This window comes from Pseudophryne corroboree, chromosome 2 (genome assembly GCF_028390025.1).
Source record: "Pseudophryne corroboree isolate aPseCor3 chromosome 2, aPseCor3.hap2, whole genome shotgun sequence".
Classification (NCBI taxonomy): domain Eukaryota; kingdom Metazoa; phylum Chordata; class Amphibia; order Anura; family Myobatrachidae; genus Pseudophryne; species Pseudophryne corroboree.
The window spans coordinates 867081259-867104438 of record NC_086445.1 but is presented as its reverse complement, the minus strand read 5'-3'; the positions used below and the strand labels follow the sequence as shown (position 1 = coordinate 867104438).

General features: G+C 49.4%; 1 protein-coding gene across 1 annotated transcript in view; it reads right to left on the bottom strand.

Moving 5' to 3' along the window:
* ERAL1 (Era like 12S mitochondrial rRNA chaperone 1) overlaps positions 1 to 23180 on the bottom strand; it is an 84987-nt gene that overhangs the window by 16210 nt on the left and 45597 nt on the right. The window contains exon 6 of the mRNA XM_063955898.1: positions 1870 to 1931. Coding sequence (XP_063811968.1) covers positions 1870 to 1931 — 62 coding nt within the window. The remainder of the gene's footprint in view (positions 1 to 1869; positions 1932 to 23180) is intronic.

Genomic DNA, 23180 nt, shown 5'->3' with positions numbered 1-23180 from the left:
GAACACCTGACTCACACAGATCTTCATCCATGCAATACATATAGTGAATAAACAAGGCTGGCTACAGGTGGCGGTCACAGCCCAGCACAATACCTGCATCTTTCCCTCACAGTCACTGTACGGCCAATACCACTAACTGAGGTTGTTGTGAGGAAATGGAATAACTACATTATACATAGTAATGATCTTTTTGGAAGAGTAGATGGAAAGTACTTTGTGGGAAATTCCCAGTCAATTCACGCATTTTGTTTTGCTAAAAAATCAGCCTGAATTTGTTCTCCACATCAGGGTTTTGATTATATCTACGTGGGATGTGCATTGGGAAATTATCACAAGTTCATGAAGAGGTATATGACAACTGCACTGTATATATGAATAAGCTGCTCAATTTTTAATTATACTGAAAAAATGTGTAACGAGCGCTATTATTATTATATATTAAGTGTATTGTAATGGGTATGTGAAAATTATAAAAGCCGCAGTGTGAAATCATCGAGCCGCGACCTGACATCAAACCGCTGGACGCAGTGGAAAGGAAGGAGCGCTAACATCACCTTCCAAGCCGATGGACGGGACTAGTAGGTAGGGAAAGTCAGGGAAATTTCTACATTGTTGGTTTTTCAACGGACTGAGCTCAACCCATATACTCCAGAAAGGAGTTATAAACATATGAATGATCATTTTTTCTTTACAGGTGCTATTTTTATAATTTTCACATACCCATTACAATATACTTAATATATGATAATTATAGCGCTCGTTACACATTTTATCACAAGTTCATATTTTTGGTCGATGCTGTTTTCGGCTTTGGGAAAATCATGTAACATTTTATTTGCAGATTTATATGACCAATTGTAATATGAAATGTCATCAGACCCACCCTGCGTCTGCATTACCCTGCTGTGTCACAGAGTGTCAGCTGATTCACAGCTGTCTGTGAATCAAAGGTAACTATCAGCTGGGATCAGTACGGGCCCCTTACTACTGTACCCCCTGATAGCATCAGGGTGCGGAGGAGTGCCAGGTCGGGGCAATGCTTACTGCAGTGTGACCGCCCCGTCTGACCCACCTATAATCTGGCCCTGGTAATAAATACAGTGAGTATATAAAAGTATATGTACCTGAAATTTAAAAAAAGTGTCGGATGGGGGTGTGCTTTGGTTGGCATGTGGTGGAGAACATGTATTGTAGTAAACAAGGACCTCATAAAAGAACTTGTATGTGAATTGAGCACCTTTAATATGGCCGCGGTGTAACGATGTGTTGAGGGTAATTGAGGTAAAAAAGCACAGAGAAGTAATAATAGGAGTCTGACAATCTTGTGAAGGAATACACTGTTGTCAAACATCTTTCATATATAAAAAACAGACCAAACTTTTTTCAGGGTACGATGCACAACTAAGAAAAATAAATTATTTCTAAATATTCACTGACCAAGAGCAATCTCGCTATCCCTGACTCATGATCAAGACATTACCACAGTAACATATGTGAAGAATAAAGAGACTAATTTATTGTCTAATTTGCAATTCTAATCTAGCACAAGCCGACATTTGCTGGAAAGGCAGCTCCTTTTATAACAAATGGTGGACATTTAAAGCCAGGCCTATTTCACAATGCCTCAAGGGTATTGCAGTCTGTAGCTACAATCTGTACCAGAAGATAATGCCTTCATTAATCTTTGCATAGGATATTCTCAGGCGGAGTGTAAAGTGGTCCATTTTACATATATTGTGATAGATTTCTACTTTCAAAGCCGCTCTGCCTTTGGTGTGTACCAGTGTGAGTATGTTTCCTGCCACAGGGGACGTGGAGGGCTCAGTCTCACAACTCCGAGGAAAAGTGTTAATAGGAGAATGTTCTTACCTACGTCAGCCAACTTCATGGACTCCCAAGGGTCCACCTGAAGGGATTTCTCCAGGTGATGCCTAAAAATTAAATGACAAACTTAAACAATATGCATTACTTATCCTATAGTAAAGAGACCCCCTCACTTATTGGTACAGAGTTTATTCTTACTTAATCTAGCCCCCAAACTAAACCCACACTAGCTGGACCAGGGCTGATCAGGCTGTGTGAGCTCTGTGCTATCAGACTCGCTCCCACTACAGCTTACTAGCATGGCTTCTGATAATGAGTATATAGAGTGACAAAGTGGGAATTATTTCTTGGATTAGCAGGTGGTCAGCTAGGTTTAACGGGATGTAGTCATTAGGTCAACAAGAAAATTTCAACATTCTCAGAATGTCATTATGCGCAATGCAGACATTGGGGACAATCCAATTAGTTACAAAGGGTGTGAAGTGCTGTTGCAACAGCGTGGAAACGCAGTCAATGGCACCCGATCTTTTACCCTTCATGGGCTCGAATCAGCCCCAATTCGCACAAAACTGCTCGGGCCTCTATGGGGAGGCGAGCAGTTTTGTGTGAATTTGCAGCTCCAATGATATCGCAGCTAATTAGATTGAGCCCAGTGTCAGAAAATTGACATAGGGGTTAGGCACTAAGGGGAGGATTAGGATTCGTATTTAAGGTTAGGGCCAGTATGCTCACGGGAACACAGCTCTGTCAGATGACTTAGCCTGAAGTAATAGTAACATGACCGTTGGCACCTGTAAGAAGCTGCTGCAGCCATCAGAGAGCAAGTAAAACCCCGCTGGACCACCATGGACGACATGTCGACATTTCATCAGCATCTACATGATGAATGTCTGTATTAGGGAGGCCAATCTCGGGATCGGCGGAATCCCAGGATTCTGGCCCAAAAATGCCACGATTAGCGCATCAATCCTGGGATGTCCGGGATTACAGTGCGCATGCGCAGTTGACTTCAGAGGTCACAGAACACAGTCCAAAGCCAGCCCGCCACTTCAACAGCTGTACCAGCGAGCATAAGTGGAAGTCTGTCGGCAGCCTCTGAGTCAGTGCCGTAGCCACATATGGTGAAGGAAGTGTCAGAATTGAACAGAGCAAAACTGTAGAGTGTGCTGTTCCTGCGCGGATAACAGTGTTACTCTGCCCTAATACAATACCTTAATTTTATATGTGAAGCGTAAGAACGGTCCGACCTGGACCTGCCGAATTGGATGAAAATTAAACTGTACATAAGATACGGCCACCACTACAACAGGGTTTCTTCCAACAAAACACTATCAATAGTGCGTACACACTTCCAATATCAAATAAAAAAGGTTGTAAACGAACAAACGGCCTGACGATTGTATAGGTGTTTACACAGCTTTACAGATTATGTAACTGAGCCATACCCTATGTCCGCAACACAATTCTGGGCCAAATATGCATCTTTGTCACATCACCAATGCAGCAAAATTACAATGCATGAGTAACCTGGAATCTAACCCTTACATTGTATGCAGCAGTAGTGTGCGACTTGGACGCCACCCTGGGAACAAAGGAAAAAGACTGAGGACCAAACAGAGTGAGCCATATCATGCACTTCGGTTTTAATCTGTGACTATAGGCCAACTCAAATGACTTTGGCTGCTAAATTAAAATATATGTAAGAAAGTCTGAGAATCTACCAGTAGCTGAGCATCTACATTTCTCCATGGGTCCAGGGCCCGATACATTGATATCTCTGGGGCCCCCTAAGATTATTTATTTATATATTATGTCTGTCTGTCTGTATCGAGAGAGAGAGAGAGAGAGAGAGAGAGAGAGAGAGAGAGAGAGAGAGAGAGAGAGAGAGAGAGAGAGAGAGAGAGAGAGATCTATTGTAGACTTGAAATCCCTTTCTGCTAGGTACATTGGTTCCACAGGAAAACATTGGGGTGTAGGGATGGATCTTGATCCAGGCACCAACAGGTTAAAGCTTTAGACTGTACCAGAATACATTGGGGCCTCCTCTATAACACCACCTCTAGGCAATGTGAGCACAGTTTCGAAAACCAGTCCAATGCAGAAGCAGGTAAAAGAGAAGGTAGATGTTAGTCACATAGAACCACGTTCTCACAATAGGAGAAGGGACTAGCAGCTAATGCCATACAAACCCATAGATGCGTCAGGGCGGGTGCCCTGTGGAACCAATGTACCTCGCAGAAAAAGATTAACCATGGTAAATCTACCATAAATCTCATTTTCTGAAGCAGGGTACATTGGTTTCCAAAGGAACACATCGGGGATGCCCTAAAGCAGTTCCTCGTGGGAGGGAACGCACCGTAGTGGGTATAAGAACACTGCATCCAAAGAAAGCATCCTGGGAGGCAGAAGTATCGAAAGGCATAGAACCAAATGAACGTGTTCACTGAGGACCACGTAGCCACCTTGCAAAATTGTTTAGCGGACGCGCCATGGCAGGCCGCCCAAGAAGGTCCAACAGACCGAGTATAATGGGCTTTGATAGCAGCAGGAGCTGGGAGTCCAGCCTGCGCATATGTTTTTACAATCACCATTCTAATCCATCTGGCCAATGTTTGCTTATTTGCAGGCCAGCCACATTTGTGCAAACCAAAAAGTACAAAAAGGGTATCTGACCTCCTGAAAGAGGCAGTCCTATCCACATAAATACGGAGAACCTTTACCACATCCAAAGACAGTCTTTGGAACACAAATCAGAAGATATAAATGCCAGAACCACAATCTCTTGGTTAAGGTGAAAAGATGACACCACCTTAGGCAAATAACCAGGGCGAGTTCTCAGAACTGCCCGGTCATGGTGAAATATTAGAAAGGGTGGACAACAGGACAGAGCGCCTAGGTCTAACACCCTTCTAGCATAAGCAATAGCCAGTAGGAACAGGACCTTGACTGTGAGCCATTTAAGGTCCACTGACTCAAGAGGTTCAAATGGAGACTCTTGCAGGGCATTCAAAACAACAGACAGATCCCATGGAGCCACAGGAGGGACATAGGGTGTTTTATGGATTCATCCTCCCTGAGTGAAAGTATGATCATCAGGAATAGACGCAATTGTTCTCTGAAACCACACCGACAAGGTAGAAATATGAACCTTGAGGGAGGCCTGAAGAAGGCCTAAGTTCAGGCCTTGTTGCAGAAAAGCCAGAAGTCTGGAAGAACTGAATTTGTAAGCATGATAATTCTTAGCAGCACACCAGGTGAAGTAAGAATTCCAGACCCTGTATTAATTCCACACAGATGTCAGTTTGTGGGTCTTCAGCATAGGTTTGGATAACCACCTCAGAGAATTCTTTGTCCCCCAGGAGTGAAGCTTCAAGAACCATGCTGTCAAAGCCAGTCTGGCCAGGTCCGGGTAGATACAAGGGCCCTGAACGAGGAGGTCTGGGTGTTGAGGAAGTAGAAAAGGACGCTCTATCGAGAGACCCTGCAGGTCTGGGAACCAATGCCACCTGGGCCATGCTGGAGCGACTAGAAGTAGTATTCCTCCTTGTTTGAACTTCCGCAGTACCCTGGGCAGGAGCGACACCGGAGGGAACACGTAGGGCAGCTGAAAGATCCATGGAGTTGGCAGTGTGTCCATGAACAGTGCTTGAAAATCCCTGGTACTTGATCCAAAGACCGGAACTTTATGATTGTGTCGAGACGCCATCAGGTCTACATCTGGTAGGCCCCACTTATCCACTAGGAGTTGAAAGACTTCCTGATGAAGACTCCACTCTCCGGCGTGAACGTCCTGATGACTGAGGAAATCTGCCTCCCAGCTGAGGAATCCCGGAATGAACACTTGCGATATTGCTGGCAGATGGTGTTCCGCCCAACGAAGGATTTTTGACACTTCTATCATTGCCATGCGGCTTCGAGTGCCACCTTTATGTATGCCACCATGGTGGCGTTGTCTGACCGTACTTGAACAGGGGTGGTCTTCTGTATACCGGCGGTCGGGCTCCCGGCGCTCAGTATACCGGCGCCGGGAGCCCGACCGCCGGCATACCGACACTTATTTTCCCTCGTGGGGGTCCACGACCCCCATAGAGGGAGAATAAAATAGTGTGGCGCGCGTAGCGCGCCACCGTGCCCGTAGCGTGGCGAGCGCAGCGAGCCCGCAAGGGGCTCATTTGCGCTCGCCACACTGTCGGTCAGCCGGCGGTCGGGCTCCCGGCGCCGGTATGCTGGGCGCCGGGAGCCCGACCGCCGGCCAGCCGTAGTGAACCCCTTGAACAGGCCTGTTCTGTATCAGAGGCAGGGCGAGAGACAAAGCATTGAACACTGCCCGTAATTCCAGAATATTTATCGGGAGGAGTGATTTCTATCTGGTCCACCGACCCTGTTGCTCCAACACTGCGCCCCAACCCCCAGTTGAGATGAGCAGTCATCACGGCCATAATCTTGGTGAAGATCCGAGGAGCCGTGACCAGTCCAAACGGCAGAGTCTGAAACTGCAGAGTCTGAAACTGCCAACAGCAAACCGCAGATATAGCTGATACGATATGGCAATAGGTATACGCAGGTAAGCATCCTGTATATCCAGGGATACCATATAGTCTCTGGATTCCATGGCCAGTACAATTGAGCACAGTGTTTCTATACGGAACTTGGACACTCACAAACTTGTTCAATGATTTGAGGTTGAGTATAGGCAGGAAGGACCCATTGGGTTTCGGTACTAGAAACAGGGTCGAGTAGTATCCTCTGCCTCTCTGGGACTGAGGTACCGACACCACCACTCCTGTATCCAGGAGGGAGCGCACAACCAAGTGAAGAGCTTGCGCTTTTAATGGATCAAAAGGATAACCGTGGTGCAAAACTGGCAAGGGGGGGGGGGGGGTTTCAAAAAAAACAGTGTGTACCCGTGAGAGACAACTTCTCGCACCCATGCGTCTTAGGTGGTCTTTAACCAGATCTTGGTGAATCGCAGAAGTCGGCCTCCCACCCTGGCTTGTCGTGTTTAGAAGCAGGTTGACAGGCTGCCCAGGATTGTTCTGCCTTGGACTTTGTGGTTTGGAAGCAAGAAATTGTCTCAGGTAAGTCTGACCCTTTGCTTTCCCTTGAGGTCGAAAGGAGCGAAAACTGGTACCTTTTGCCTTCTGTGCAGAAGGAGTAGTATTAAGGAGAAAGGCAGTCTTAGCAGCCGCCAAATCAGCCACAATTTTATTGAGGTCTTCCCCAAATAAGATGTCTCCCTCAAACGGGAGACCTCCAAGGTCTTTTTGGAGTCCAGGTCCACCTTCCATGACCTCAACCACAGAATACGGCGAGCCAGGATGGACGTAGTCGACGCCTTGGCTCCTGAATGTAAACGGCGGCGGTGGTAATATGATACAGGTATGGTCTGGCATTGTCAGACATATCCAGGGGCAACTCGTCCTCTAATGCCTGAACCCATGCTTCAATTCCTTTTGCAGCCCAGGAGGCTGTAGACCACCTGTAAGGGAGTAAATAGACTTCAGGCTTCGCTCCACACGCTTATCTGTCGGTTCCTTCAGTGAGGGGACAGTGGTGACAGGCAGAGATGACACCACCAGACGGGTGACACGGGAATTCACCGGCGGCGAATTTTCCCACTTGTTACACAACTCTGTAGGGAGAGGATAGCAAGTTACCATCCGTTTAGACAGGGAGAATTTCTTCCCTGCAGTAACACAGGGTTCTTGTCGTATGTCCACTAAATGGTCAGAATGCGGTAATAATGTTTTAGTTATCTGCTGACGTTTAAACTTATCAGGTTTTTTTTAGATACCGTAGTGGAATCCTCATCATCATCTGATATTTGCAGGATCTGATTAATAGCAACCACTAGGTCAGGATCATCAACCTGAGTTGTAGATTCCTCGTCAGAAGCAGCTGTGTCAGTGTCTGACAGGACAGTGTTCTTCCCGTCCTCTTCAGAAGAATCTTCTGAGAGATTAGTGGATTGTGAGGAGGAAGGAGCCCGCTTAGATGACCCCGTGACACGAGTGTGGCTTGGGGCAGTGTTATGTCTAACCAAGATTGATTCAATTGCTGCAACTGGGTAGACAAATTATCCAACCAAGGTGGATTTACCATAGGAACTAGATGTGACTAATGGTACAGGAGGTCCCATAGGGGGGCGTAAGGCGTGTCACAAGCGTATTTAACATAGTTGAGAACGCCACCCAAGGTGGCTCCTGATTGGTTACAGGAGCTGTGGACTGACTAGGAGATGTATGGCACATAGTACACAGACCATCATACAAAATCTCCCCCTCGGACAAAGTCTTGGTGCATGCGCTGCATGATGTAGGAGCGTCCTCGGATTTCCCGCCCTTTGTGTTACGACATTTTCAGTTATGCAACAACAGAGCGTATTAGTACGATACAGCCAGAGTACAATATCTGCGAATAAATTCCCTAGTATGTGACCGCGTACACAGTATACAACACCGGAATAAGTCCGGTATGATGTGACTGAGTACACACTAGAATACACTATATCGGTAAATACTGTGAAGCACTATATATGTGACCCAGACGCAGCTATTACTTAAGGGAACAGAATACAGTGATAGACAAAGCTGGGATACACTGAAAGAGAAATCCACACAGCAGATACAGGCACACACAGTCACAATGCAGATAATTATTTTAGTAAGACAATAAAACTGCACTGGACTAATAATTAATAAATATATATCTATATAGAATTCTGTAGGATCCGGCACTCGCTAATATGTTTAAATCTGTCCCCGTTGCCTTCCGCAAAATGCAGCCAAGCTGCTGGATATAAGGAGGATTTCGGCGGCACTCAGGTAAATAAATGACACAGACGCAGCCACTTAAAGCAAGCCATTGCTTTAAGTGGCTGCGTCTGTGTCATTTATATACCTGAGTGCCGCCGAAATCCTCATAGATAGATAGATAGATATATATCTATCTATATCTATCTATATCTATCTATATATCTATATATCTATATCTATATCTATATCTATATATATATATATATCTATATATATATCTCCTATATAATAGCCCTGTGATTCTGTGCCTGGGTTTCTAACGCTGGGCGTGGCTAGGAGCTCTCATTGGGTTATTGGCAGGTCTATCACACCCAGCCCACAGCTGATTGGCCGAGAAACACCCTCCCACACAGGTTACATCCAATGGGAGGCTCTGCCCTTTGCCTGCTGTGTTTTTACAGAGCAGGATTAGCAATGGGACTGATGGAGCTACAGCTCCAGACCCACACCCCAAAATAGTCCCACTGCATCTGCAGCAACATACCCTCCAACACTTACACATAAACATTGATGCAAATTCGAAAAGTGGGCGTGGCCACGCCCCTTTTACTATACTTTCAATGGAAGCTTGGAGAGTCAAAAAACGGTACAGACCATTAAAAAAAAAAGGTCCTGTACCTGCCAAAAAAGTGCAGCTGGAGGGTATGCCACTGCATCTGCAGCAAGTCTCTGCGCTGTACATAAGGGAAAAAATAAGATTTTACTTACCGGAAAATCTATTTCTCGTAGTCCGTAGTGGATGCTGGGGACTCCGTAAGGACCATGGGGAAGACGGGCTCCGCAGTAGACAGGGCACTTTAAGAAAGAATTTGGATACTGGTGTGCTCTGGCTCCTCCCTCTATGTCCCTCCTCCAGACCTCAGTTAGAGAAACTGTGCCCGGAAGAGCTGACAGTACAAGGAAAGGATTTTGGAATCCAGGGCAAGACTCATACCAGTCACACCAATCACACCGTATAACTTGTGATAAACTTACCCAGTTAACAGTATGAACAACAACGGAGCATCAGATCAACCCTGATGCAACCACAACATAACCCTTATTTAAGCAATAACTATATACAAGTATTGCAGAAGAAGTCCGCACTTGGGACGGGCGCCCAGCATCCACTACGGACTACGAGAAATAGATTTACCGGTAAGTAAAATCTTATTTTCTCTAACGTCCTAGTGGATGCTGGGGACTCCGTAAGGACCATGGGGATTATACCAAAGCTCCCAAACGGGCGGGAGAGTGCGGATGACTCTGCAGCACCGAATGAGCAAGGTCCTCCTCAGCCAGGGTATCAAACTTGTAGAACTTTGCAAAAGTGTTCAAACCTGACCAAGTAGCTGCTCGGCAAAGCTGTAATGCCGAGACCCCTCGGGCAGCCGCCCAAGAAGAGCCCACCTTCCTTGTGGAGTGGGCTTTTACTGATTTTGGAAGCGGCAATCCAGCCGCAGAATGAGCCTGCTGAATCGTGTTACAGATCCAGTGAGCAATAGTTTGCTTTGAAGCAGGAGCACCCAGCTTGTTGGATGCATACAGGATAAACAGCGACTCAGTTTTCCTGACTCTAGCCGTTCTGGCTACATACCTTCAAAGCCCTGACCACATCTAGTAACTCGGAATCCTCCAAGTCACGAGTAGCCACAGGCACCACAATAGGTTGGTTCATATGAAAAGATGACACCATTTTTGGCAGAAATTGTGGATGGGTCCGCAATTCTGCCCTGTCCATAAGGAAAACCAGATAGAGGCTTTTATGTGACAAAGCCGCTAATTCTGACACACGCCTAGCTGAAGCCAAGGCTAATAGCATGACCACCTTCCACGTGAGAAATTTTAACTCCACGGTTTTGAGTGGCTCAAACCAGTGTGACTTCAGGAAACTCAACACCACGTTAAGATCCCAAGGTGCCACTGGAGGCACAAAAGAGGGCTGAATATGCAGCACTCCCTTTACAAACGTCTGAACTTCAGGAAGAGAAGCCAGTTCTTTTTGAAAGAAAATGGATAGGGCCGAAATCTGGACCTTAATGGAACCCAATTTCAGGCCCAAAGTCACTCCCGACTGTAGGAAGTGAAGGAAACGGCCCAGCTGGAATTCCTCCGTAGGGGCATTCCTGGCCTCACACCAAGCAACATATTTTCGCCATATACGGTGATAATGTTTAGCCGTCACGTCCTTCCTAGCCTTTATCAGCGTAGGAATAACCTCATCCGGAATACCTTTTTCTGCTAGGATCCGGCGTTCAACCACCATGCCGTCAAACACAGCCGCGGTAAGTCTTGGAACAGACAGGGCCCCTGTTGCAACAAGTCCTGTCTTAGAGGCAGAGGCCATGGGTCCTCTGTGAGCATTTCTTGCAGATCTGGATACCAAGTCCTTCTTGGCCAATCCGGAACAATGAGTACTGTTCTCACTCCTCTTTTTCTTATGATTCTCAGTACCTTGGGTACGAGAGGAAGAGGAGGAAATACATAAACCGACTGGAACACCCACGGTGTCACTAGTGCGTCTACAGCTATCGCCTGAGGGTCTCTTGACCTAGCGCAATACCTCTGTAGCTTTTTGTTGAGGCGGGATGCCATCATGTCCACCTGTGGCAGTTCCCACCGACTTGCAATCTACGTGAAGACTTCTTGATGAAGTCCCCACTCTCCCGGGTGGAGGTCGTGTCTGCTGAGGAAGTCTGCTTCCCAGTTGTCCACTCCCGGAATGAACACTGCTGACAGTGCTCTTACGTGATTCTCCGCCCAGCGAAGAATTCTGGTGGCTTCCGCCATCGCCACCCTGCTCCTTATGCCGCCTTGGCGGTTTACATGAGCCACTGCGGTGAGGTTGTCTGACTGAATCAGCACCGATTGGTCGCGAAGCAGGGTCTCCGCTTGACTTAGGGCGTTTTATATGGCCCTTAGTTCCAGGATATTGATGTGAAGGCAAGTCTCCTGACTTGACCACAGACCTTGGAAATTTCTTCCCTGTGTGACTGCCCCCCACCCTCGGAGGCTTGCATCCGTGGTCACCAGGACCCAGTCCTGAATGCCGAATCTGCGGCCCTCGAGAAGGTGAGCACTATGCAGCCACCACAGGAGAGACACCCTGGCCCTGGGGGATAGGGTGATCAGCCGATGCATCTGTAGATGTGATCCGGACCACTTGTCCAACAGATCCCATTGAAAGGTCCTCGCATGGAACCTGCCAAAGGGAATGGCCTCGTATGATGCCACCATCTTTCCCAGGACTCGCGTGCAGTGATGCACCGACACCTGTTTTGGTTTTAATAGGTCTCTGACCAGTGTCATGAGCTCCTGAGCCTTCTCCATCGGGAGATAAACCCTCTTCTGGTCTGTGTCCAGAATCATGCCCAGGAAGGGCAGACTAGTCGTAGGAATCAACTGTGACTTTGGAATATTTAGAATCCAGCCGTGCTGTTGTAACACTTCCCGAGAGCGTGCTACGCTGATCAGCAACTGCTCTCTGGACCTCGCCTTTATGAGGAGATCGTCCAAGTATGGGATAATTGCCGCAGGAGCACCATCATTTCCGCCATTACCTTGGTAAATATTCTCGGTGCCGTGGAGAGACCAAACGGCAACGTCTGGAATTGGTAATGACAATCCTGTACCACAAATCTGATGTACGCCTGATGAGGTGGATAAATGGGGACATGAAGGTATGCATCCTTTATGTCCAGAGACACCATAAAATCCCCCCCTTCCAGGCTTGCGATGACCGCTCTGAGCGACTCCATCTTGAACTTGAACTATGTTCAGGGACTTTAAATTCAATATGGGTCTGACCGAACCGTCCGGTTTCGGTACCACAAACATGGTCGAATAATAACCCTTTCCTTGTTGAAGGAGGGGAACCTTGACCACCACCTGCTGAAGATACAATTTGTGAATTGCAGCTAACACCATTTCCCTCTCTAAGGGGGAAGCTGGCAGGGCCGATTTGAGGTATCGGTGAGGGGGCATCTCTTCGAATTCTAGCTTGTATACCTGAGACACAATCTCTAGTGCCCAGGGATCCACCTGGGAGTGAACCCACTTGTGGCTGAAATTTCGGAGACGCGCCCCCACCGGGCCTAGCTCCGCCTGTGGAGCCCCAGCGTCATGCGGTGGATTTAGTGGAAGTCGGGAGGACTTCTGTTCCTGGGAACTAGCTGTGTTGTGCAGCTTCTTTCCTCTGCCCCTGCCTCTGGCAAGAAAGGACGCACCTCGGACTTTCTTGCCTTTTTGTGATCGAAAGGACTACATTTGGTAATACGGTGCTTTCTTAGGTTGTGAGGGAACATATGGCAAAAAATTTGACTTTCCAGCAGTAGCTGTGGAGACCAGGTCCGAGAGACCCTCCCCAAACAACTCCTCACCCTTGTAAGGTAAAACCTCCATGTGCCTTTTTGAGTTGGCATCGCCTGTCCATTGCAGAGTCCACAGGACCCTTCTGGCAGAAATCAACATTGCATTTATTCTAGAGCCCAGAAGGCTAATGTCTCTTTGAGCATCTCTCATATATAGGACAGCGTCTTTTATATGCCCCAGGGTCATTAATATAGTATCCTTGTCCAAGGTATCAAGTTCCTCAGATAAGGTATCCGTCCATGCTGCTACAGCACTACACACCCAGGCCGACGCAATTGCCGGCCTTAGTAAGGTACCTGAATGTATATAAATGGACTTCAGGGTACCCTCTTGCTTTCTATCCGCAGCATCTTTTAGTGTGGCCGTATCCTGTGACGGCAGGGCTACCCTCTTGGATAAGCGTGTGAGAGCTTTGTCCACCCTAGGGGAGGATTCCCAGCGTAACCTGTCCGTTGGCGGAAAAGGATACGCCATAAGCATCAGTTTGGAAATCTGCAGTTTTTTATCTGGAGATTCCCAAGCCTTTTCACATAACTCATTTAGCTCATGTGAAGGGGGAAAGGTCACCACCTGCCTTTTTTCCCCATACATATGAACCCTCTTGTCAGGGACTGGGGTTTCCTCTGTGATGTGCAACACATCCTTTATTGCTATAATCATATAACGGATGGCTTTAGCCAATTTAGGCTGTAACTTTGCATCATCGCCATCGACACTAGAGTCAGAATCCATGTCGATTTATGCGTCAACAATTTGGGATAGTGGGCGCTTCTGAGACCCTGACGGCCTCTGCGACATAGGATCAGGCATGGGCTGAGACCCGGACTGTCCTAAGGTTTCAGCTTTATCCAACCTTTTATGTAAGGAATTAACATGATCATTTAAAACCTTCCACATATCCATCCAATCAGGTGTCGGCGCCGTCGGCGGCGACCCCACATTCATTTGCTCCCGCTCTGCTTCCACATTGCCTTCCTCGTCAAACATGTCGACACAAGCGTACCAACACACCACACACACACACAGGGGATGCTCTTTTTGAAGACCGTTCCCCCACAAGGCCTTTTGGAGAGACAGAGAGAGAGTATGCCAGCACACACCCCAGCCCTATATGTCCCAGGAATCACACAGTAACTTAGTGTTAACCCAGTAGCTGCTGTATATAATGTTTTTGCGCCTAATTTATGTGTCTCCCCCCCCCCCCCCCCCCTCTCTTTTAACCCTCTTCTACCGTGAATCTGCAGGGGAGAGCCTGGGGAGCTTTCTCTCAGCGGAGCTGTGGAGAGAAAATGGCGCTGGTGAGTGCTGAGGAAGAAGCCCCGCCCCCTCAGCGGCGGGCTTCTGTCCCGAGTTTCTGTGTAAAATTATGGCGGGAACTCATGCATATATACAGTGCCCAACTGTATATATGCCCAACTTTTGCCAAGAGGTCCTAATTGCTGCCCAGGGCCCCCCCCCCCCCCTGCGCCCTGCACTCTACAGTGACCGGAGTGTGTGGGTTTAATGTGGGAGCAATGGCGCACAGCTGCAGTGCTGTGCAATACCTCAGTTTGAAGACTGGAGTCTTCTGCCGCCGATTTTGAAGTCTTCTTGCTTCTTTCACCCGGCTTCTGTCTTCTGGCTCTGCGAGGGGGACGGCGGGCGGCTCCGGGATCGGACGACAAAGGGTGAGATCCTGTGTACGATCCCTCTGGAGCTAATGGTGTCCAGTAGCCTAAGTAGCAGGACCTATCTTCAGTGAGTAGGGCTGCTTCTCTCCCCTCAGTCCCACGCTGCAGAGAGTCTGTTGCCAGCAGATCTCTCTGAAAATAAAAAAAACCTAACAAAATACTTTCTTATAGCAAGCTCAGGAGAGCTCACTAAGTAGCACCCAGCTCGTCCGGGCACAAATTCAAACTGAGGTCTGGAGGAGGGACATAGAGGGAGGAGCCAGAGCACACCAGTATCCAAATTCTTTCTTAAAGTGCCCTGTCTCCTGCATCCACTAGGACGTTAGAGAAAACATCCTTTTACTCAGCGGGGGTCATTCCAAGTTGATCGCTAGCTGCATTAGTTCGCTGTGCAGCGATCAGGCAAAAATGTTGCACTTCTGCGCATGCAGCGCAATGCGCACATGCGGCGTACTATTACAACGAGCGATGTAGTTTTACACAGGGTCTAGCGATGATGCTTTTCAGTCGCATAGGCAGCCGTACAGTGATTGACAGGAAGAGGGCGTCTCTGGGTGTCAACTGACCATTTTCAGGGAGTGTTCGGAAAAACGCAAGCGTGGCTGCCCGAATGCAGGGCGTGTTTATGAACTGAATGGTCTGAAGTGATCGCAAGTGCCGAGTAGGTCTGAAGCTGCTCTGAAACTGCACAAAATTTTTTTGTACCCGCTCTCCTATCCCTTCGTTCCCACTTCTGCTAAGCTAAAATACACTCCCACTGGGCGGCGGCATAGCATTTGCACGGCTTCTAAAAACTGCTAGCGAGCGATCAACTCTGAATGACCACCAATGTCTTGCTGCCAGTCCACCTGCCCCCTCCGGCATCAACAATCCCCACTCCCTAGCCGCACCGCAGGTGGAACAAAAGCTGCTGCGGCCACCGGCATAGATGTGTATGAAAGCGGCGCAGCGGAAGACTTTCATAGGCCTCCCTGCGCCACATACTCTCTGAGCCCTGGAGCCTGCTCTGCGTGTGATGTTACAGAAGTGCCTCCCCGCCACAGCCGCGCCCAGATCTCCAGAGGCCCTGACTCCGCAACACAGCACCTGCCCTGTCGGCCTGGAAGCCCCGAGATGGTTAATGTAGCGGATAGAGAGGGTGATATCGCGGAGGGTAATGTATGGACGCTGAATCAATGTAAAAGGTGACAGTGCTATGCACTGCAGTGGGTGTGCAGTCTGGCTAGAGTGTTCGGCGCCCCCATGCAAACTATAAATTTGCACCCTCGCATACTTTACAAACGCACAGCGCACATAATGACCCCTGTAGTAGAGACAGTTACACATGTAATGCCCCCTGTACCAGAGACACTTACACATGTAATGCCCTCCTGTACCAGTGACGCTTACACATGTCACGCCCCCCCTGTACCAGTGACGCTTACACAAGTAACACCCCCTGTACCAGTGACAATTACTCACGTAACGCCCCCCTGTACCAGTGACGCTTACACACGTAACGCCCCCTGTACCAGTGACGCTTACACACGTAACGCCCCCTGTACCAGTGACGCTTACACACGTAACGCCCCCTCTCCCAGTACCGTTTACACACAACGCCCTCTGTACCAGTGCCGCTTACACACGTAACGCCCCCTGTACCAGTAACACACACATTATGCAACAGTCACACATACACACACGACACATATATACAAACACACACACACATACTGTACATACATTACACACATACACAGTCACACATATATACAGTATACACAGACACTGTATATACACACACTCACTCTCTTTCCAGAAACTTACCTAATTAAGTCTGGCTGGCCAAAGCGTAGCAGCTCATCCTCCTGCTGCAGCATTGTCCCGTGTAGCTCCGCCCCTTACTCCCATCTAGCTCCACCCACTTTGGCTCCCTCCCGGTTACTGAATGTCACACAGGGGAGGGGAGGGGGGAGAGGAGGTTTTGTGCTGCCGGTGCCACTGTATGTGTAACAGCAGCTGGCAACAGCAGCAGGGATAGCAGCAGCAGCTCAGCCCAGGGATGTAGAGCAGGGAGAACACCTCTCCTTCCTGCCGCCCCCCTGCACTGCATCCCTTTGCTGAGCGGCTAGCGCCGGGCCTGTGTGTAGTGTCACTGACACTGTACAGCACTCTCACCTTTTACATTGATTCAGCCAGTCAGTCAGTTTTGCGAGCCAGTCACTATTGTTAGCACCAGTGTCCCAACGTGCCGCATTACAGGGAAGTAGATGCACTACATAAACTACAGCTCCCAGCAGCCCTTAGCGCCGAAGCATTCCGCCCCTTAGGGCTGCTGGGAGCTGTAGTTTATTGCGTACATCTTCTTCCCTGTAATGCAGCATATTGAGACACCGGCGCAAACAATAGTGACTGCCTGCTGTGCGAGTCTCTGGGAGAGCCACTGCCAAAGGGAGGACAGCAGCTTAGCTGCTGACAGGAGGGGAAGCAGGAGAAGCATTACCCGCCCCACCCCCGCTCAAAGTACCTCCGGGCCCCATCCGCGGCACCCCCACACACCCCCTCCAGCGCCGCGATAGCTCTGGATCTCCTCCCCCACCCGAAGCGACCCCGTACCTCCCGCCGCACCACTGCATCCACCCCTCCCCCACCCGGGGCAACCCCGCAACTGCTCCTCCCCCACCTGCAGCAGCTCCGGACCTCCACCCGCGGCACCCACGCACCCTCCCCCACCTGCTGCACCACCGCAACCGCCCCTCCAGTGGCACCACAGGATCCCTTCTGCCTCTTCCCCGCACCCCCTACTCCCCCAACCACGTTGCAAGGGGCTTCCACCCCTTAACCATTGCACGCCCTTTGTCCGTGCAATATTTAACCACTCACACAATTAGGATTGGATGTAATACTCCATATAATAAAAATATTGCACGCCACAAGGGTGTGCAAGGGTTAAGGGGGGCGTAGCCCCTTTCGACGGTGTGAAGAGCGCCCGTAGAGCGCGATGAATCACCTAATATATATATATATATATATATATATATATATATATATATATATATATATATACACACACACACACACACATACATACACATATACACACAGCTCAAAAAAAATAAGATTTTAAACCTACCGGTAAATCTTTTTCTCCTAGTCCGTAGAGGATGCTGGGGACTCCGTAAGGACCATGGGGGTATAGACGGGCTCCGCAGGTGACATGGGCACTATAAAGAACTTTAGATGGGTGTGCACTGGCTCCTCCCTCTATGCCCCTCCTCCAGACCTCAGTTAGAGAACTGTGCCCAGAGGAGACAGACAGTACGAGGAAAGGATTTTTGTTAATCTAAGGGCAAGATTCATACCAGCCCACACCATCCACACCGTATAACCTGGAATATACGCAACCAGTCAACAGTATGAACAAAAAACAGCATCAGCCAAAGACTGATCTCAACTGTAACATAACCCTTATGTAAGCAATAACTATGTACACGCCTTGCAGAAATACGTCCGCACTGGGACGGGCGCCCAGCATCCTCTACGGACTAGGAGAAAAAGATTTACCGGTAGGTTTAAAATCTTATTATCTCTTACGTCCTAGAGGATGCTGGGGACTTCGTAAGGACCATGGGGATTATACCAAAGCTCCAGACCGGGCGGGATAGTGCGGATGACTCTGCAGCACCGATTGAGCAAACATGAGGTCCTCATCAGCCAGGGTATCAAACTTGTAGAATTTTGCAAAAAAGTGTTTGAACCCGACCAAGTCGGCGCTCGGCAAAGCTGTAATGCCGAGACGCCTCGGGCAGCCGCCCAAGAAGAGCCCACCTTCCTAGTGGAATGGGCCTTTACCGAATTTGGTAACGGCAATCCAGCCGTAGAATGAGCCTGCTGAATCGTGTTACAGAACCAGCGAGCAATAGTCTGCTTAGAAGCAGGAGCGCCAACCTTGTTGGCTGCATACAGGATAAACAGTGCCTCTGTTTTCCTAACCCGAGCCGTCCTGGCTACATAAATGTTTAAGGCCCTGACTACATCAAGGGACTTGGAATCCTCCAAGTCATCCGTAGCCACAGGTACCACAATAGGTTGGTTCATATGAAACCACTTTAGGCAAAAATTGAGGACGAGTCCTTAATTCCGCTCTATCCACATGGAAAATCAGATAGGGGCTTTTATGAGACAAACCCGCCAATTCGGACACCCGCCTTGCAGATGCCAAGGCCAACAACATGACCACCTTCCAAGTGAGAAATTTTAATTCAACAGTTTGAAGAGGTTCAAACCAGTGAGATTTTAGGAACTGTAACACCACGTTAAGGTCCCATGGTGCCACTGGAGGCACAAAAGGAGGCTGTATGTGCAGCACTCCCTTTACAAAAGTATGGACTTCTGGGAGAGAAGCCAATTCCTTCTGAAAGAAAATTGATAGGGCCGAAATCTGTACCTTAATGGAGCCTAATTTTAGGCCCATATCCATTCCTGTCTGTAGAAAGTGGAGAAAACGGCCCAGATGGAATTCCTCAGTAGGATCATTCTTGGCTTCACACCAAGATACATACTTTCTCTTTACTAGAGTAGGGATGACTTCTTCTGGAATGCCTTTCCCAGCTAGGATTCGGTGTTCAACCGCCATGCCGTCAAACGTAACCGCAGTAAGTCTTGGAACACGCAGGGCCCCTGTTGCAACAGGTCCTCTCTGAGAGGAAGAGGCCACGGATATTCTGTGAGCATTTCCTGAAGATCTGAATACCACGCCCTTCGAGGCCAATCTGGAACAATGAGTTTTGTCCGCACGCTTTTTCGTCTTATGATTCTCAATATCTTTGAGATGAGTGGAAGAGGAGGGAACACATAGACCGACTGAAACACCCACGGTGTCACCAGGGCGTCTACTGCCACTGCCTGAGGGTCCCTTGACCTGGCACAATACCTTCGAAGCTTCTTGTTGAGGCGTGACGCCATCATGTCTATTTGAGGAAGTCCCCAATGACTTGTTATCTCTGCAAAAACTTCTTGATGAAGTCCCCACTCTCCTGGATGGAGATCGTGTCTGCTGAGGAAGTCTGCTTCCCAGTTGTCCACTCCCGGAATGAAGACTGCTGCCAACGCGCTTACGTGATTTTCCGCCCAGCAAAGAATCCTGGTGGCTTCCGCCATTGCTGCTCTGCTCCTTGTCCCGCCTTGGCGGTTTACATGAGCCACGGCTGTGACGTTGTCTGATTGAATCAGAACCGGTAGGTCGCGAAGAAGATTCTCCGCTTGACGTAGGCCGTTGTATATGGCCCTCAATTCCAGTACATTGATGTGAAGACAATCCTCCTGGCTTGACCATAGTCCCTGAAAGTTTCTTCCTTGTGTGACTGCTCCCCATCCTCGGAGGCTCGCGTCCGTGGTCACCAGAACCCAGTCTTGAATGCCGAACCTGCGACCCTCTAGACGGTGAGCACTCTGCAGCCACCACAGGAGACACACCCTGGCCCTGGGGGACAGGCTTATTGTTTGATGAAGTTGAAGATGGGACCCGGACCACTTGTCCAGAAGGTCCCACTGAAACGTCCGCGCATGAAACCTGCCGAAGGGGATGGCCTCGTAGGACGCCACCCTTTTCCCCAGAACTCGAGTGCATTGATGGATTGACACTCTTTTCGGTTTTAACAGGTCTCTGACCATGTTCTGGAGTTCCTGGGCTTTTTCCACTGGGAGAAAAACCCTCTTTTGTTCTGTGTCCAGAACCATGCCCAAGAAAGATAGCAGAGTCGTTGGAACCAACTGCGACTTTGGAAGATTTAGAACCCAGCCATGCTGCTGCAGCACACTCGGGGAGAGTGACACGCTTTTCAGCAACTGATCTCTCGATCTCGCTTTTATCAGGAGATCGTCCAAGTACGGGATAATTGTGACTCCCTGCCTGCGCAGGAGCACTATCATTTCCGCCATTACCTTGGTGAAAACCCTCGGGGCCGTGGAAAGCCCAAACGGCAACGTCTGAAACTGGTAATGACAGTCCTGTACAGCGAATCTCAGGTACGCCTGATGAGGGAGATATATGGGGACATGAAGGTATGCATCCTTTATGTCTAGAGTAGGGGTGGGCAACATGCGGCCCGCGAACCGATCCTGCCTGGCCCGCTGTCCCCCACCAGTGCGCAATGACAAGCGGCCCGACTGGCTGAGCCGCTTCTCATTGCGCTACAGCAGCTCCGAGAGACGCGGCGCCGCTGAGGAAATCCCGGTCACGTCACAGGGGCTGCTGACCGGGATTTCCTTTCCGACGTCTCAGGCGCTGGGCGGTGCGGGGGACGGATCCACATCAAGAAGAGTGTGGATCTGTACAGTGGCCAGCGGATCTCTCATGCGGGCAGCGGGAGCTGAGCTCTCCAGCGGATCATCTGGGCAGCGGATCATCTGGGCAGCGGGAGCTGATCTGTCCTTAAAAAAACAACAACTCAAAGGTTGGTAAATTCATAGCTGGCGCTGCCTGTTGAGGGGGGCTGGGGTCCCGAGTAGGGGGAGTAAACATTAACCTGTGTCCAGGGAGGGAGGGAGTCTGTTGTTTAAAAGCTGCTATATGGGTCCAGGGGAGGGGGGTGGGCGGCATAGAGACTGCCATATAAGTTCAGGGGAGGGGGGGGGGGGGATAGAGAATGCCCGATCCCACCCACTCTGCCGCCAGAGCCCAGACACCACCCCCTCAGGTTACACTGAGCGTCCCAACAACAGGCGCGCAGTTTACAGTGCAGCCTGACCAGTGACCACCCCCTACCCCTGATGGAGTGTGAGCCGCGGGCAATACTGCCCGATCCCCCTGCTGCCGCCGGAGTTAATGCTGAGCCGCGGGCTGTAATGCCCGACCCCCCTTCCCATCCCATGTCGCTGCTGCAATTTAAAGCCGTCCTCCTGATCTTGAGCATGTGACCCATAGGCTGTAACGCCCGATCCCCCCGCAGCCGCAGGAGTTTACTGTGAGGTTGAGCCGTTATGCCCGAGCCCACTCCCCCTCTCACTGCCAGCGCAGCATCTAAAAATCCAACCCACCCCAAAAGCTTATAGTGACCTGTGGGCTGTAATGCCCCACATCCGCCCCCACTCCTCCCTGCCACAACTTAAAGTCCACCCCCACCAAAGCTGACAGAGAGCCATGTCTGTAACGCCCGATTACCCCCCTCCTCTCAAAGTTGTGTGTAAAAGGGGGCTCTGTCTGCCGTAATATGTAAAAGGAGGGACTCTGCCTGCCGTAATGTGTAAAAGGGGGCTCTGTCTGCCGTAATGTGTAAAAGGGGGCTCTGTCTGCCGTAATGTGTAAAAGGGGGCTCTACCTACTGTGCAGAGTAATTTAAATAATAGAGGCTGTTGTGCAGCCTAATATGAATCTGTATTGTTTTGTGGCCACGCCCCTTCCCCATAAAGCCACACCCCTATATTTTTGGCACATGCCTATGGCGGCCCTCGAATACTCATTGGAAAGTGTTAAGTGGCCCTTCAGCTGAAATAATTGCCCACCCCTGGTCTAGAGACACCATAAAATCCCCCCCTTCCAAGCTGGAGATAACCGCCCTGAGCGATTCCATCTTGAATTTGAAGTACAGGTTTAGGGATTTCAAATTTAGAATGGGTCTGACCGAACCATCCGGTTTCGGGACCACAAATAGGGTTGAGTAGTACCCCTTCCCTGTTGAACTAGGGGAACCTCGACAACCACTTGTTGTTGACACAGTTTTTGAATCGCAGCTAACACTATCTCCCTGCCTGGGGAAGAAGCTGGTAAAGCAGATTTGAAAAACCGGCGAGGAGGCACGTCTTCGAATTCCAGCTTGTAGCCTTGGGATACAATTTCCATTGCCCAAGGATCCACGTCTGACTGAACCCAGACGTGGCTGAAGAGTCGAAGACGTGCCCCCACCGGGGCGGACTCCCTCAGTGGAGTCCCAGCGTCATGCTGTGGATTTAGCAGAAGCCGGGGAGGACTTTTGCTCCTGGGAACTAGCCGTAGCAGGCAGTTTTTTCCCTCTACCCTTACCTCTGGCGAGGAAAGAAGAGCCCCGACCTCTTCTGGACTTATGCGATCGAAAGGACTGCATCTGATATTGCGGCGTTTTCTTCTTTCGCTGTGGAGAAACATAAGGTAAAAAGGTAGATTTACCCGTGGTAGCTGTGGAAACCAGGTCTGCGAGACCTTCTCCAAATAAATCCTCACCTTTGTAAGGTAAAACTTCCATATGTTTCTTCGAGTCGGCATCACCCGACCATTGGCGGGTCCACAGGGCTCGCCTAGCAGAAATCGCCATGGTGTTGGCTCTCGAATCTAGCAGACCAACGTCTCTCTGAGCGTCTCTCATATACAAGACTGCGTCTTTAATGTGACCCAAGGTCAATAAAATGGTATCCCTATCTAGGGTATCGAAGTCAGCTGACAAGGTATCAGTCCAAGCTGCTACAGCGCTACAAACCCAAGCCGACGCTATTGCCGGTCTGAGCAAGGTCCCTGTATGTGTATAAATTGATTTTAAGGTAGTTTCCGGTCTGCGATCAGCAGGATCCT